The 18,348-nt window shown below is 40.6% G+C and overlaps 1 protein-coding gene across 1 annotated transcript in view; it reads left to right on the forward strand.

Annotated features, from left to right (window-relative positions):
* The window catches only part of LOC129125255 (transcription initiation factor TFIID subunit 4-like), a 158,717-nt gene that overhangs the window by 100,152 nt on the left and 40,217 nt on the right, over positions 1-18,348 (forward strand). Inside the window, exon 14 of the mRNA XM_054640608.2 lies at positions 7,742-7,864. Coding sequence (XP_054496583.2) covers positions 7,742-7,864 — 123 coding nt within the window. The remainder of the gene's footprint in view (positions 1-7,741; positions 7,865-18,348) is intronic.

Below are 18,348 nucleotides of genomic sequence, written 5' to 3' on the forward strand. Positions count from 1 at the left end.
TAGGAAAGATGCTTGGTCCAAAGTACCCCAGTTAAGATTCCAGAACTGTGTTCAGATGCTCATTATTTTGAGAAACAGTCATCTTGAGGCTGAAACATTCCCAGCTTGGTCTTTGCCCAGGGTGATTTTTTTCCTAACGCTATGCAATAATTTTCAGCTGCTGTTAAAAGTGTGTGGGTAGGAAAAAAGAAGAAACTCCCCTCACCAAAACCCAACAGACAAACACCTTTCAGAGTAAAGAACAATCTTGATCTAGTTCAGCTCGATGTGCAGCCATTGCAAGGGACAGCTGGAGCTTTTACTGACTTGTGGGAGAACACTTGGGAAGGAGCAGCATCCAGCTTTGTACTGAGCAAAATTAGATACAATTTGTCAGAGCTGGGAATGTTTAAAAGTCTCACAGAATGTGTTTGGTGCATGAGCTGCTGTTACACAGGTGAAACCTCTCTGGTGTGGCATTTTTGCAGTGCTTGGAGCAGTTCCTTGCCAGGAACTGGAGCTGTGCTGGCCCTGAGAGATGTCAGAGCCAGAGCAGGGCTGGGGCACAGCACAGGGCTGCTGCACACACAGGCTGCTTTGCAAGGCTCCCTGAAATTCACTGAGGCACCCATCCTTCTTCATCCTTGTCCTGGACTTCATGAGGTTGCTGCCAGCGTTTCTAATGAGTTTCATTTTTAATTGCACCTTCTGTTGTGGCCATCTTAGGACATGTGTAATGGTTCCGCATTTCAGGCACTCCTCAGAAAAGATGTTTTTCCAGGGGGTGTAATCAGTGGCTGAGACTGATAGATACATGTTACAGAGCCATCAATTAAGACAAGTTTTTCTCAGCATATGACCCTGTTATCAGGAATTAAGCCATCCATTGCAAACAGAATTAGGAGGGATTTCCATTGATGCCTATTGGCTAGAAATCAATGCTTAAATCATTGTTTATATGATCTTGCTGTCATCAAACATTTCTGCCATTTAGCACCCTCTGTTGCCAGGTTCCTGCTCGGGGTTCACTGCTGTCCTCACCCATGAATGCTGTTGATATTTATAGCTTCTGTGGTGCTGGGAGCCTGCTCTCATTTCTCCTTAGGTGGTATTTCTGAGCTAGGTTGGGAATTTTAAGTGGATAAAATGTAGATCCTGGTGGGCTGAGTCGGCTCTGTGACTACAGAAACTTACTTTTACAACTTGGCTTCTATTCCCTTATCAAATCCTATATTGGCAGTGTTTAAACATACATGACTACTTCCTTAAGCTCTTTCTTCTTTATCTTCACAATCATCTCTGTGTCTCTGTCACTGGGTTATTTTCCTTCTAGGCCAAAGAACATCCCTGAATTCTGCCTGTAGGCACAGAACCACCTCCTTGACCTTTCTCTCTCTCATGTGATCCCACTCCCTCTTCTCCCTTTAATTTTTGAAGGTATTTATATGTAGACTAGAATTTTAGGAGTTCCAGCTGTCCTCTTACTTTCTGATCATATGGAAGGAAATTGCTCTTAGTCCTTAGCACCTACAGCTCATACCCATATTTTATCTACATTTCTGCTTTAGACAAAGCTCACTTCTCCTTGCCTGGGTTTTGCCTGACAAATAAGTGCATTCTTGGTTTTTGGAAATTACTAAATCCAGCTTTTAAGATCTGGTGTTGATACTTCACATAGACATATGGCTGTCTTCCTTGTGGCATATGGCTTGTGGCACTTCTTTCTTAAATACCTAAATGGATCATAACAAATAATGATCTACTGAAAACAAACTAAAATTCTAGAACTTCTCTGGTTAGCTGCACTTTATTAAAGTGGTAAAGTAGTGTTCTTTCTGTGTTTTTAATGCTGTGCCACCATCACAAGTCAGTGTTCAAAATAATGCTTTGTTCTTATGGTGTACTTTTCATCAAATGAGAAACCTCCCATGCTAAAAATACATTTGGATTTGATAAGGAGTAAGGAACAGTATCTCATTTGTAAGCATTTTTCTTGTATAATATATTGGAATATTTGTGTTTTAGATAAATATTTTTACTTTGAAAAAAGTTAATTGTTAATGAATGTGGTTCTGAATTGAAGCATTGCTTTCTTCCCAGAGGACAGAAATTTTGATATGCTATTGATAAATATATCCATATTATTTGTGATAAAGGCAAGTTAAAGAAAGATTTTGCATCAGGAGCCCAGTATGAAAATAAGAGTGAATGAATGCAGCTGTCAAACAGTTGCATCGTGTTGGTTATGTAGTGAGTTACATTCATTTCTGGTAAATCATGTTAAGTAACAGGAAATTATTTTATCAGGATGTACAGATAGTAACAGGTGCTTAATTTGTTTAAATATCCAGTAATTAGTAACTGGCTTAGTTAGAAGATAAACTGTATTGTAGAAACAGGCTGCTTTGTTAGCTTTAAAGTATAATTGATCATGTAAAGTCAGAAGTTTAGTTTTAGGGGTACTTCTAAGAGTAATTTCAGAATACTGAAGGTGGTGACATTCAATTCCTGTTATTCTTAGTGCTGAGAATTCAGAGGGGGGTACAGTGGAAGCAGGTAAGCAAAGCTGGCTGCAAAATCATTTCCACTTGACACAGAGGATGTGATTCCAGAGTGCTCTGGGGAGAAGAGCCTCCACAGGCCAGGGTGTGCATATGGTTCACAAGGTGCAGTGTCCCCTCTTTTGAACAGGATATCACTTCTGTGAAAAATTGTTTTGAACTGAGATTACAGTTGGGGACAAAAAAATGTTCATATTTTTCATGAAAAGGCAGATGATGGGTAGGAAAGAGAGTGGTGCTGGTAATCTGATGAAGGCTGTGAACAAACAGAAGTATGTGACTTGGAAAAAAGATAAAGTTTTAATAGGAGTGTGAAGAAGCCAATAATGGTGGGGTGTTAAAGGGTGCTCTGGAATCTTAATAAGGTCTCCTCAAATGTCTTGCTAGTAAGTATCCATAAACTGCAAAGATGTTTTCTTGTAAGCAGCTTCATGGTTAATAGTGTGCAGAGAGCCTCTCCTGCCAGCTGGAATACACTGACCTCTGCAAGCTGAAGGCCTCTGTTGGGAATCAGTATCAGGATCACAACTCTTCTGATTATTTTTAAATGTAATTTTATGATTCTCTGCTTTCAGATGGGCTTTAAAGAAAGCATAAAAAGCCACCAGTGATATTTTATAAAAGATTGTTGAGAATTTGTGCAATACAGTATTTGTCAAGTATTTTCAACACTTCAGCCTCTATGTTATTAAACATCAGGATCTTGTGATCCCACTGATGATGTGTTTGATGTATTAGAAATTTTTTGATCAGCATTCATGAAGGTTACATAGGGTTATTCTTTCCTGCTGTAGTTTACCCCAGTGTGTGCTGTTAAACCAGTATCAGAAACTGTGTTGTGTTTCTGTCTGCAGCTTTTGTACCTGGCAGCATATTCCTTATTTGTATTACAGGAATGTCTGTTCAGCCCACTGGGGCTTGATGGTAAGTGAGGCACGTAAAGGAGGAGGATCCTTGTCTGGAGAGCCTATAGCAGACACAGCCAGGGTGATGTGGGCAAAGAGACACAGGCAGGTGAAGAATGAAGTCTTAGCAGAATTCACCCAGTGTGGGTAGAAAAGAGCTCAGCTCCTTTGGCTCTGTCTGTTGAGCCAGCTGTCCTGTCAGGGGATGAATTGCAGGTAGTGGAAAATCTTGTGCATTTGTCAAGATTAGTATATGATATCAAGAGCCATCTTTAGTTTTTCTCAGTGATCAAAAAAGAGAGGACAAAGAACCTGAGGAATACATGAGTGCAACGCTTTCTGCTGATTCTTGAAGCTATTCCATAGTTTCTTGGTAAAACCAACTTGCAGGTTTCAAAGTGAGGGCAAGATTTATCCCACTATGGGAAATTTAGAGAAATGGCACATTTTGCTTTACAATTTACATGTGCAAAAAATCTCAACAAGAGGCACTATGTGCTGATATTCCACGTGGAAACAGCCAGGGTGTAGTGTAGTACAGGTAGCACAGAGAGCCAAGTAAGTATTAGCTTCCTGTGGGTTTGAAAATGGTGACTTTGGATAAGACACTGATACAATATTCATATAACCTTTGCATAGTACCAGTTATGTATCAGACTGTATTTCTGACCTGCACCTCCCAGGAAACGAATACTTACTCCAGTGCAGAATTTCTTATTCTGCAAAGCTTGACAACTTCGTCTGAGATCACTCTGAGCCAGTTGGCCCTTGCTTAAATATTCATCAGACTTCTGATAATTGTGATAACCCTTGTAGGCTGGCAAGCAAGGCAAATTAGCAAAAAGATGATTGATCTTTTTTTATATGCAGTTTTATCTTCAACCTTTCCTGGATATATGTTATACTATAGTAATAATTCCTTCTCTAAGGTATTTGCCAGTATCTAGATTTGCACATCTATTTACAGTTGCCTTGAAGCCTCATAATTACAATACAGCTGAAATGTCCATTTTCTTTCCCTGACTACAAATAGGGATCAATGGAATTTTAAATGACTGCTCACGGGCTAGCTTCCGATCATGACCTTTGTAAATGATTAGAGCTCACCACTGCTGCTATCTACCTTGAAAGGGTAAGCGGGCAGCTCTGGCTAACTGGCATTTAATCTGGAAGAGAGCCAAAGATATTTGAGCTAAAAACCTAATATGAGTTGGCAAAGAGAAGTATGTATAGACCTTTGCACTATTATTGAGATATTTTTCTACATTTCTTTTTTTGTATGTAGGAAATTCTTTTACCCTGTAGATGAGAGATGTATTTTTAGATAATGTTATACTGAAGTTATGATAATAACTGTGCTTGCAAAATGTATGAAAGCATGAAAGTGTGAAAAATGGGGTTTCAAACTCTAAATGACTGAATTCAATTTTCTGAAGAATGCGAAAATTCAAAATGGTTTGATTTGGGAGGGATCTTTGAGATCATCTTGTTCATCCCTTGCCATGAGCAAGGGACAGGATTTCAAACTCTAATGGGGTTTCAAAACAGGGTTTCAAACTCTAAATGACTGAATTCAATTTTCTGAAGAATGTGAAAATTCAAAATGGTTTGGTTTGGAAGGGATCTTCGAGCCCGTCTTGTTCACCCCTTGCCATGAACAGAGACTGTTCTTTACTGTCCCAGCTTGCTCTGAGCCCTGTGCCCAGCAAGGCTGGACACAGCCTTGGACACTGCCAGGGATGGGGCAGCCACAGCTTCTCTGGGCAGCCTGTGCCAGGAGCTCAGCACCTCCCAGGGAAGGATTTTTTCCTTGTATCTAATCCAAATCCACACTCTTTCAGTGTGAAGCCATTCCCTCATGTCCTGTCACTCCAGGCCCTTGTCCCAAGTCCCTCTCTGTCTTGCTTGTCAGCTCCCTTTAGGCACTGGAAACCCCCAGTGAGGTCTCTGTGGGGGTCTTTCTCCAGGCTGAACATGGCCAGTTCCAGCTCAGTGCTCTCAGGATGCTGGGGCTGTGTTAGGTCCCAGTGTCCACATCATGGACAAAGGTGGGAGAGGTGCTGCTGCTGGTTGACAGTGGCTGAGCATGACCCAAAGTGTGCCCAGGGGGGCAAGAGGCCAATTGCACCTGGCCCGGACCAGCAGCAGAGTGGGCAGCATGAGCCAAAGTGTGCCCAGGGGGGCAAGAGGCCAATTGCACCTGGCCCGGACCAGCAGCAGAGTGGGCAGCATGAGCCAAAGTGTGCCCAAGGGGGCAAGAGGCCAATGGCACCTGGCCTGGATCAGCAGCAGTGTGGGCAGCATGAGCCAAAGTGTGCCCAAGGGGGCAAGAGGCCAATGGCACCTGGCCTGGATCAGGAGCAGTGTGGGCAGCAGGAGCCAAAGTGTGCCCAAGGGGGCAAGAGGCCAATGGCCCCTGGCCTGGATCAGCAGCAGTGTGGGCAGCATGAGCCAAAGTGTGCCAGGGGGGCAAGAGGCCAATGGCACCTGGCCTGGATCAGCAGCAGTGTGGGCAGCAGGAGCCAAAGTGTGCCCAAGGGGGCAAGAGGCCAATGGCCCCTGGCCTGGATCAGCAGCAGTGTGGGCAGCAGGAGCAGGCAGTGCCTGCCCCTCTGTGCTGGGCACTGCTGAGGCCACACCTCGAGTGCTGTGCCCAGCTCTGGGCCCTCACTTGCTGCCTGCAGCTCCTGGGTGCTGCCCTCCAGGGCTCTCTGGGTCACCTCCCCTGGCTCTGGGGCCCTGGCACCATCCCCTGGAGCTGGAAACACTCCCTGTCACCAAAGCTGGTCAGGCACAAGTGTCTTGGCTGCCAAATGAATTCATCTGAGAGCTGCTCTGAAAAGAGGCATGAGGTGGATCTGCTTTTTCTGGACAGAGGTGGATGGAGAAAAGACATTTCACACTGGCACTTTTTTTCTTAAACCTCCTTTTCTTTTAGCATTGGTTGAGATAGTTCAGGCCCTGCTTTTATGTGCAGATCATGTGTAGGTAATGGCTGAGACAGTTCTATCTCTGCTTGTCAGTTCAGTTTCATTTTAATGAGGAATTGTGCCTGTATCATTCAGTGTTTTTATTGCCACCCATGAACTTCTCGAGGTGTTGTTCTGTGCACTGCTGCTGAAGTGGGAACAAGAATGACATCAGTGGGATTAGAAAGGAAACACCTCTCAGTTTATTGATAGACTTTGCAAACCCAAACTTTTGACATGAATAAGAATTATTACTAAGAGATATGAATGCTTTTGTCTAATTAAGATAATGTACTGTGTTGCCTAATCAATTATTCTTGTGTGGTATTGATCAGAATATTTATTAAAATATTAGTTTCTTGGGAATATGACACTTATCATTAACACTCTGAAAGAATTACACAGTTTATAGTGAATATGCAATTTTGTCTCTCTGCTGGCCAGAGCACTTTCTCCTATTTTCTGTAATGTGCTATATTGTTACATAATGCAGCTGGCAGCTGCTTCAAACTGTTCAAATGTATTCTTACCTAAAGCCTAAGCCCAGAAAGCACTTGGAAAGTCAGTTTCTAAAGGTTTTGTGTCAGCATTACCTTTGGCTAGCATTTAGATAGAGATATCTTATTAATCTAGATTTTTTAAATAAAATATCAGATATGTTTTACATTCAAAATAAATATAAGATAAAAAATCAATTATTTTAAATTTGGATTGGTATTTCAATTCAAATTGGGTTGGTGGTGCCAGAAGAGTGACAGGGAGATGGAAAATCAGGCAGGGGGGTTCGTGTGTCCTAAACCAAGGGCTGGGTGGTGGAACCACACTGGGATGGAGACTCAGTCCTGGTTGTCAGGGCTGGGGAAGTTTCTAGCTTATAACTCAGCCCAGCTCAGCACTCCCTTCCCAAAAAAAGAGGATTTTCCTTCCTGGCCATTCTTCCTGCCATTGGAAAATCCTCCAGAAGTGCAGTGCAGGATGGACTGGGAGAGGTGTTGGTTAGAACACCATTCTTCATGATATTCTTCATATCAGTCATAAACTGACTGGAGATGTGTAGTTAGTATGCAGTACTTGGTAGGGCAGCTTTTAATGAAAAGGACAGTGGTTTTGGAAAGAGTTGAGATATTTGGAAGCAGAAATCCTGTGAAAAGTCACAAGAACTTCAGTACCTTCATCATTGCTCCATGGCCAGGCTGCTGGAATCGAGCAGTAAAATGCTCTCAGGGGTTGCTCACGTGTGACTTCACCTCATGCTTGCAGGTCTGAAGATAACCTTTAGATAAGGCAAGAGAACCCAACTAAAGAGATTTCTTTCCCTGTGTGGCAGATGCAGCAGCAGGAGCTGGCCCAGATGAGGCAGAGGGATGCCAACCTGACGGCGCTGGCAGCCATCGGCCCCCGCAAGAAACGGAAGCTGGATGCTCCTGGCCTGCTCACCATAGGAGGAGAGGTAAGTGTGCACTCAGAGCAAGGAAATCACTCCTGCAGAGCCTCCCAGGAGCAGCTGGGGCTGCTGCTGCTGCTGCTGGCAGGGAATGTGTCATTTGGAAATGCACATCAGCACGGGAGCCCAGCTTGGCTTGCCACAGTGAAAATGGCATCTCCTTGTAGTTGTATTTTCAAGTGTGAACTCTGAGCAGGTCATTAAAGAATGTTTCTTAAATAGTTAAATGTGAAGTGTAGGTCTTGAACTGTTCACTGCCTTTATATCTGTTTTCTCCTCTGCATAATCTGGAAAAACCCAAAAAGAGTAGGGAATGAAGAAGTACCTGAAAAAACAATTGTAGGCTTGCTTACAGTTTGAACCAAGAGCTTGTAGTAACACCAGTGTGGGTTTGTGATAAATATATGTCCAAGGTGAATGTCAAGGTGTCCCCCACCACTGCAAAGATGAGTTTATAACCATGCTAAATTGTAATTTCCATAAGAATACTGTGCTCTAGAAGTAGGATTGAGTTCATTAGCATGATTCTCCTGATATTTAAGTGAAGTAGCCATGCTACACAATAAATGCCAAATTGTCCAAAGCCTGATCTATGTTAAGCAAGGTGGGGAGCCAGGGTGATGTGGTGGCAGTGCTGTGGGTGGCTCTGTCAGGGCACTGTGTTGTTTGGTACAGATACACTTGGGCTGCTTCTCCTTCTGCTGAGTCTGCCCACGCAGTGGAGTCAGAGGAATTCTCCCTATTACATGCCTGTTCTGAGGAAAATGCAAACATTTTGTTTTGAATAGCTAAACTAACAGTTTTGGCTCAGACATTTGACTGTCTAAATGCCAGGCATTTCCAAAGGCCTTTTTGTTTCCCATTTTGGATAGCTTTTATCTGACTTCTCTCTCTTTTCGTGTGCTAAGATTAGTGCTAGGGAATTAGCTGAGCTGGGAGCAGAAGTGGATCCTGTTTATACTCTAAAATTGACTTAGGACTTGAGATACGTAGGAGGTGCTCCCGTTTCTGTAAAATTTGTTTCAGACTGAGGTTGTTTCTCAGGTTTTGTGTTGTCATGTTGTTATCCCCTTCCTTTCAGCCTCCCTCCTTTATCTTACATTCAGTCAAGGATTCTGTTCTCCCCTGCATGCACCTGTAACAAATCTCACAGCAACAGGACCAAAGGAGCTTTCATTAGAAGCTTGACTGGGTGGTCATAGCTTTGGCTTTCCCTCATTTAAAAATAATTTGAACCTTCTAATAATATGTGGATCCCTTTGGATTTTTAACACTTCACCAAAAGAATATTTTATCCTAAGGAACAGAATTTAATGTAAATGTAGACAATTAAATTTTTAATTTAATTGTCTATTGTCCCTTTTAAAAATATTCTTTTGTAAATATTAATAATTTGATGAACAAAATTGTGGTCACCTTCAGTGAGTGAAGCATTTTAATCAGAGCTCTGTATCTGAGTGGATTATGATGAACAGCTTCCCTCTCTCTCTAGAAGCTCCTTGTTCTCTTGCTGCAGTGCTTCAAGGAAAAATAAAGGTCTGGGGCAAATTCCAAAGGCTTCTGGTTGTTTTTGCTTCCTTTTGCTGCTCTCCTAGCCCAAATTTTGCTGAACAACTCCATTGTTCCATTGGCAAAGTCTCCTTGAAGTTTTTGCCGATCCATGGATTTCCTGGAGCCATGAGCCGTGTGCCAGTTGAGATGGAGCTGCTCCCATGCCTCTCCTCCTAGCTTCAAACCATCCTGGCCAGCTGATAGAGATGGCTGGCTGCAAGCTGATTTCAAGGTCTTGGAAGCTGCATCTGCATTATTCAATGTCTTTTGTAGGGAATAGGACCTAAAGTGCTGCAGAAGCTGTGTCACACAGCTTGGCTCCTAGAAACTCCCTTTCTGCTGTTCTGCTGAGCTTATTAGGGGCTGCTATGCAGAAATAAACTCAACTCCTCCAAAATGTTTCCCTGTAAAAAGGTACTGGAAATCTGTATTATTTGTCTAAGAGTGTCTGATCTCTCTTCTTTGGGTTTCTGGAAGTTACAAACATCATTAGGATTCTGTGTTCTATGGTACCAACACCCCCTGAGCCCAATTCCACCTTCAAATATCCAACCTCCTCTATGGTCTAGGACACTCTGATTTCTCCCAGCAATTTCTAAGCTGCTTAAAGCCCTTGCTGCTGATAATCTCTGCTTGCAAGGTCTGATTTGGCTAGAGCTTTTTTGGACTGCTCTTTTTTTGGTCAAAATACAGTTTTTGCATTGAAGTTGCTTGTCTCCTCCTCATTAATATTTTTGAATTACATGTCTGCTTTTGTTGCAGCTGGGACCCTGCATGTTTACTGATCCAAAGAGATGTCACTTACAAATCATCCCACCCTGGCATGTTCCTTTATTTTCCCTTTTCTGAACTAACTCTTGTTTGACACTTTACTTAGTTGCATTCAGTGAGCAGTGCTGGATTGCAGTCCAGCCTCTTGGTTTAACAGAAGCACTAAGAATTTATTTTTGGAAATTGGATCTTTTTAGTAACACCCTTTTCATCTGAGCAGGAGGCTAATTTAGGAGTAGTGGTGGATATTCTACTTAAGACAAGAAGTTCATAGAAAAGATTAGCATTTCTGTTATTTAAGTACTGGTTTTTAGCTAGAGAGATACAATTCTTCTACAGCTTTTGGAAATGTGAAAAAGCTTGTGTTAATAACTGTAAGTATTTTCTACCAGCACTTTGTTTGAGAGTATTTTCTTTAAACTTTGTTCTCTGTCTCACATTGCCAGAGCTCATTTGGACTTCTTTGCTTCTTTTCAAGCCATAGCTAAATAGACCTTTTTTTTTTTTTGGATGACAAGATTATTATAAATTATCAAGACCAGGCCCATTATTGCTGGACTAGTACAGCTAATTTTTTTCTACCACTTTTACCTGGGGACATGGAAAATCAGCAGCTTTAGAGTGAGGTTATTTTTACATGTTTTTTTTTGTTTTTTTTAAATTTGTTTCTATGTGCAACCATATTAAAAAATGCCTTTCCAAAACATGGGAACCATATTTTGTAAAACAGTGGATGAGCAGGGGCTTGGTGTTCCCAAAAAACACTGCTGCCAAGTGAGTGACTGGTTTCAGACCACAAATACAGAGTGGGCTCATGGCACTGTCCCATCCCAATCCCTGCATTCCTGCCCTTCCCTTGGCTTTGGCAGCCTGGGCTGACCCACCTCCAGTTGAGAAACAGGAGGAGCACTGATGTACCAACACTAAAAAGTGAAGAGTTCCTGCTTGCTTGTTGAGGTAGTTTGGCCTAGAGCCCAGTGAACACTGGAAAAGGAACTTAGAGGCAGCCAGAGACAGCAAATGTGAGATCACCTGCGCTTCATTCGCTGCCTTTTCAGTGCCTGTTTTACATGATCTGCTAGAAACACAGCTGCCTCTGTGGCAGCCAGCAGCTCATCAGAAATTCAGCCTGCTTATCATTATCATGTGCTTTAGATCAAGAGTGAAGGAGAGGTAAAGAGAAGAGAGATACCTTTGGAAAGATTCAGCTTCTGTGCCTGGCAGAGGTGAAAATACTGCATTTGTGGAATTTTTTAGGGGCTTTCCATTTCTTTAGTAATACTAGACAAAAATTGCTGGGAAATATCTTCTCAAGTCACAGCTTTTTGGAATTCAGCCTGCCTATTATTATTATTATTATTATTATTATTATTATTATTATTATTATTATTATTATTATTATTATTATTATTATTATTATTATTATATCAGTGTGATTATCAAGGTAGGTATCTAAGGATCCTGGCCCACATTATGTGCTTAGCAGCTCTGTGGTCCTGTGATGCTCAGCAGTGGGTGACACAAACAGGTTACAACATTCAGGACAGCAAGCTCTGAAGTTCTTCACTTAGCATCCCTAAGCACCTTTAATGTCAGATTAAATATAAGGTTTGGGTTGCTTTTTTTTACCTTAGTTGCTTTTTGATTGATTTTGAATCTATTCAGTTAACACTTCCAGTGTTTGGTTTTTTTTCTTGAATTATAAGGCTTCTAAGAGTTAGAATTAAAATTTTGGTTTGTTTATGAAATAGATATTTTCATGTAATTGGAAGAATTGGAGCTATAAAAAAAGGATTAGCCATTGCAAGACTAGGTCAGGTGGCTTTACAAGCTAAATATTTGAGTACTGCTAAGGTGGCATGAATGCAGAATTTTCATACTTTCAAGTCCCTCATTTCTTATTATGGAATTAAAGTGTGGAGGTTAAATACAAGTATTTTTCTGTATTTAATAATAATAATTAAATGATTTGGCTTTTCATCAAGACCTATGGCTAGTATCCCAAAATACATAAATACAGAGTATATGTTTGAAATATCTGAGGGTATAATTTGTTTAAATATCAAGTGAAAGCCCTCTCCTGGTACTTGCTGGCACAGATGGTTTTTGAATACTGAGCTTCCAAAGGCTGCTTCAGGGCTAGTTCAGTGAATCACTGCTTATTGAAGACAGTCATTTTAGGGATAAGAAAAAGCCCTGTTCCTCACACAGCAGCAGAGCAGTCATCTTAAGAATATTCAGCAAACTATCCCAAACACCATCTTTCAAAATGTGCAGGACCATATGTTGGGCCAGTGCTCAAGGGAGATCTGATACCCTGGCTGTTTTCTCATCCACTATATTCCAGCCATTCTAATAGTCAAGAAAGATAATGTTCCTGCAGATGTGGAAAGTCCCACAACTAACAGTTAAAACAGAGATGTTTTGTGGAGAGAAAAGCTAATTACTGAAGGGATTGCGAGGTGTATTTTGGGTACGAGGCACTACATTTTTTCATTTAATTAATCTTTCAGATGGTATAATTTGAGTATTTTAAAGCTGTTTTCATGTTTAGGTTATGTACAAAACGTGATGAAGATTCTGGTTTAAGACACTGAAATGTGTGTTGTACCAGAGGCAGACATAGAGGAAGTTCCTTGATGGTTCTGTCTGTTAGGTCTTTACGCTTTAGGAACTCCTGATTTCTGAGTGGAAATGTAAGGATGGATTCAGGATTTTGTGGGAAACACTTGGGTATTGCTGGAGTTGGAAAAAAGTACTTTTGACTTTTTGGTTTTGCAGTATTGAATGTGATTCATTTCACCATTTCAGCTGACATTCTCACCTCATGCTGGATTATCCATGGACATTTCAGCAACACCTGCAATTATCCCTCAAAGCCATTGTCAATATTTTAACGATATTAAGAAGAAATTAGGATACTAGGTAATTTTCTCTTTGGAATGGGTTAGACATGAGCTGTCTCTTGGAAAGCCTGGCCTTGTTTCCTTCCTCTCTTGCCCTTTTAAGCCATAAGGGATGTGTGGTGTGTCCTGCAGAAGTCTCTGTTACAGGAGGGCTGTGCCTTGGCTCTGTCCCAAGTTTATACTTAGTGAATATCACCCACTTCAGAAGGTCATGGATCAGCCAAGATGTGAGCCATAACTGCTCCTGACAGACCCAAAGAACTAGAACCAAGGAATAGTCTTTAATTTTGGGGAAAAACACCAACCATCAGCACTGAGGTTCTCTGGGCAAATCCTTAGGCTGTTCTTTCTGGAGCTAAAGTTTATTTTATGGCATCCACTTACAAAGGTCCTTGGAACAATTTGTTCAACAACTTAGGTTTCAGCTTGGTCATCCAAGCTGTAGGGCTGGCTCTTGATAAATTACTTTTTGTTTCAAGTGGTCAGATATGTTTAGAAAGCACTGGAATCTAAATCACTTTGCACTGTTAAGCTTGAGTTATATGGAAGAGATACAATGGAGCAGAACACCTTTTGCAAGCATTTATGGATCAAGAAGTTAAAGTTTGCTTTTTGTGCTTTTTAAGCCTGTAGACTAAGAGCAGAACAGGAGGAAATTTTATGATTTGTTGTATCATTACCTTTTCAAGCACTCTTTGCTGCATGTCTCATTGACATGATAGAATGCAGTGTTCTCTCAGACCTGTTTTGGTGCAGGATGTCACTGCTGCTGACAGTTATGATTTCATTTGAGGTATCCCAAAACTATCACTTAAATTTATGGGTTTGAATTTTCAAGGAGAGAGAGAAGAAAGGAGTCTGTCCTTACATTTTTTAAAATGGAATTACGTGCATACTACTTTATGAATCTTTTCAAATCTCAAGTTTGGCTTCAACTTCTCTTTTACTTCTGTTTTATTTTACTTCCTGTTTTCAAACTTAAATCAGTATTAAAATAATTCACCATAAACGTGTTGATATCTATTTCAAAAGCAGTATTTGGAAACACTCTATACATGATATCCTAATTAGTAATTGCACCTTTTTCCTTATTCTTAAATGAATGAGACTTCAATTTAAAAATCAATTGCCCCAGTGATGAGTTTTCATTTTTAAAAATTTCATTCAAACTGTGTTTTAGCCCATGATATCACAAACTGGTTCTTTTTTAGACTTCTGGGTTTATTTTGTGAAACAAAACTTCCAGCATTACTCTAAAGCTTCTTACAGACTTAGCAGTGAAACCAGGAAGACATTGGAGATGATGGATAATGCATGTTTACACTGATGATTAATAATTGTGACTGGGAGTGAATGTGTAGAAATACATTTCTGTGCCTGCTGCAAACAGGCAGGAATACAGGCAGTGAGGCAGGAGAACATTTTTGCATGGATCTCAGTTCACAGGAGGAAAAAGCCAGGCAGCAATGCAAGAAAATAGCAAGTGGGCTCTGTGCCAGGAAAAACATTCTTTTTTACTAGTAGAACAGGTTTGCATGCTGTGTGTATGCCTTTGATCTATGGAACACAAAATATTCTGACAGAGGTTCAGTGATATTAATAATTTTTCCTTATTGGCCAAGACAAATTTGATTTTTACTTCCTTTGGAGATGGAAGTTGGTCCCACCTGACTGCATGATGTTGATGTAGCATGCAGGAGGAGCCCATAAGAGCATTTTTTTCTCTGCTTCTCAAAGATTTCTACTGCATTCTTACTGAAATAGTTTTTTGTTCTCTTTTTTTATTAATAGAAATAGAAATCCTCCTCCTTGGTTATAAAAAAAATTACTACATTTTTAAAGAGAAAATTGTATCAAGATGGTAATAATAAATACAATTGTTATATTTATGGATACCTTGTAAATACAGTGTGCAGCTTATTAACATGGAAAATGAGAACTTGGCACAAAGATGTCTGAGTTGCTAAGAGTTCATCCATTATTTGTCAATCCCTATGGAGCTCTACTGCTCTTCCTGTGTTTTTCTTGCAAAAATGTACCTTGAGGATGTGTAGGGACAGAGGGTAGATGAGTTTGCATTTTTGGGGTTTTTTGGAGTTAGTTTTGATTTGAGTTTTTCTGTATTTTCAGTTGTTTTCTCTCTGTTTTCCTGATTTTCAGACACTGAAGGATAGAATCTATTTTGCAATCTCTTTTTCTGATGCTTATAGCTACAGATTTTTTCCTTCTTCTGGCTAAGTAAAACTGCTAAGACAAAGAGAAAGCATGGAAGGTCTAGCAGAGGGTTTGCCCCTTGATTTAGAAGGTGAGGCCCAAGGTGCTGTGACAATTTTAGATGTCAGTGAAAATAATTTTTAAAACCTGACCAGAGAATTTTCAAGGTGTAACTTTTCAACCTGTACATGGAAAGATTCATAGCTGTATCTTAAGGTGGCAATGTTTCCCATTGAAGTCATTCTTCCCTAGAGCAGTCAAATGAATCATCAAATAGATTAATTTCCTTCTGCTTCAGTCCTATTCAGTGCTAGGTAAATTTTGTGGGATAATCTTTTTCCTCTTTGTCTAAAATATTTTTTACTGAAGTTTAGGTTTGGAGAAAGCCTGAGGAACTTAAAATGTATTAAGATGCACATTTTTTTATTTTATAGCAATGGCCATGCCTCCCTCTGCAGTGGCACTGTGCATTTTGTACAGCTGAATGTGGTCTGTTGATAAAAAACTATGAGTTCTTAAATTAAAAAGAAAACAAAACAAAAGCCTGACAGATAAACATTTAATTCAGAACTTGCTCTCTTATTATGTATTCAAAAAATTATCCCTTCATTTTCAGTTGTCTGATTGAAAACAAGCTTAGTGTGTAAGAAAAAGAAATGAAAAGAGGCCTTTCATGGTTTCCCTTTACCCTTTATGTGCAAGTCTTCCAAGATGTTGCTGTAAGTCAGAATGTTTTTATGAGTGTTTAATATGTGCATCTCATATGTATATCTGGCACAAAATTTGAAGGCAGGTCCCTATTACAGGCTTCATAAGCGATGGCATCATGAAATGACACAATATCAGCAGTTTGTGGTGCAGGCAAATTTATTTTGATCAACTTTGCTGTTCAAGGAACATGATACATTTTAATCCCTGTGATCTGTTCTAAATTGTAAGAGTATTTTCAGCAAATACTTGTTTCACTTGGAAAGGAATGCTCACCTTTCTTTTTCCCATGTTGACCAGTCTCCTACTGCCTGCACTCCTCCTTCAGAATTTGGCTGAAATTTGCCAACAATAAAATTCAAAGGTGGAGCTCAAATATTTAAATTTTGAGCTGAAACCAGCTTTTCAGCTTTGTTAAGAGCTGTTCACAGCTAGTGGAACAGTGTGCTTTGCACATCCTTCCTTTGCAGGAGTGATGGCAAAGTGGGTCCTGTTTGGCCACATTCATGAGAAGTTGAGCGTTGGAGCTCCAAACCTGCAAGGACATGTGCACATGCTTAACTTTAGCAGAGTGGAGAGTTTGTTTGAAGTCAGTAATGTGCCTCGTGTAGAACATTAATTACCTGCAATAAGCTTTTGTTGGAGCACTGTGTTCCTGTCAATCTCCCTGTGCTTCCCACTGCATGAGCTCGGCTTTGCTAATCCCTGACTGGTTCTGCTGGAGGAAAACACTTTATTTTCACTATTTCCTTCTATAGTAAAACCAGGGGTTTCTGTCTAGAAATTGTCATATTGCATGCTTTTGGAAACTCTCATGCTTATTTGACCATGGAAGTCTTTGGGGCTAATCAGTGTGTGTTAAATGCAGGTTTATGAAGTTTCCCAATGTGTCTTGGATATTACAGGCAGCATTTTGCTTTCAAAGAAACAATACAGTAAAAACAGCTAATAGTGGGATCTTCATCTTGGTGTTCCTTTTGTTACATACTCTGTTCTAGTGAATGACTAGGAAAAAAGGGGGGTTTTGTTTTTGTTTTGCCTGGAGTCAAACAGGAGCATGCTGGTTAAAGGGATTCTGTGGGGGCTGGAGAGAGCCTGAGGGAACTCAGAGAGACATCTACCACCAGCAGCTTGTCTGTTCTAGCTAATTATAGCTGGGGTACTGTTTACTTTAGTGGTGTACTCCTTATTTATTAGTTACTTGGTTACTGCTTGCCTTCAAGTTACAGGCTGGCAGCCAGTTCCTGCAGGGGAGGTGCAATAGAGAGGGAAGGGCATCAGGCAGAACTGCAGCTCCCCGACCTTGGCAACATTTCTGAGGCTGCTGCAGTTTGGGATTTTTTTTAATGCTGGCAACAAGAGAGATGGTCAAAAAGAGAAGCAGAGAAGTTAAAAAATAGTGACAACTTAAGGAAATGTTTTACCATCTAGAAGGACTGTGGCTATAAAATGATCATGAGTGTCTCCATGGCTTGTAAGTCAGACTTGGGTTTCTCCCTACTTCTCCTCCTGTCTTTGGAGAAAAATCTGACTTTTTTGGCCTATGTGAAGTTAAAATGATTTGCATAAAATTCCAGTCTTCATAGCTTTTTAACCAGTGTGAGTCTGTGGGATTCTGCACTTAGTTTCACGGGGTAGTTTTGCTAACAAGTTACAGATCACTTTTCCAAGCATGACTGAAAATGCACACAGACATTTCAGAGTGTTAACTAAACCAAGGTAAATTATTACAAAACTTGGGTATGGAAACCATGGGCCACATAGGGAGTCAGACCTCTGGACTGTTGAAGCACTTTGGGAATTCTTACCCTACCTCAGCCTCCAACGTTCCTGATGAGCTTTGAGCTGGCCTGAGGATGAGGTGTCTGAAGGAGGTAGTGCAGTGGACCTATTTTCACTGGCTTGGTTGTTTTGTTTATAGTATTCTTGGTTTAATAATTATCTCAGCAAACAAAAGGGCAAAGAGCAGCAGTGTTGTATGGGAAGGCAAATGAGGAGAATGATGAGGTTTTCTGCAGCTGTGTTTGAGAAAGTAGGAAGTATCATAAAAAGTGATTTCTGTGCTGTAGCAGCATGAAAATAGTGTTGGTCCATGCTATAGTTTAATCAAGAGAGGGGATAATTCTCCAGTCTTTTTGAGCATGACACTCTCTTGCAAAGAGCTCCTAACAAGAGCTGAACTTCTTGATGAGCATGGTGCACCAATTACTGAGCAATTTAGAGGAAGCTCTGCCAGGAGAATGAGCAAAAAGTTCCATTAAAAAAGGCAAAGTTCCTATGTGCAAAGGAGAAGGAGGAATACAAGGAGCACAACAGGTTAAACAGCCTTGGCCAAAGAAG

This window comes from Agelaius phoeniceus, chromosome 12 (assembly GCF_051311805.1).
Source record: "Agelaius phoeniceus isolate bAgePho1 chromosome 12, bAgePho1.hap1, whole genome shotgun sequence".
Lineage (NCBI taxonomy): Eukaryota > Metazoa > Chordata > Aves > Passeriformes > Icteridae > Agelaius > Agelaius phoeniceus.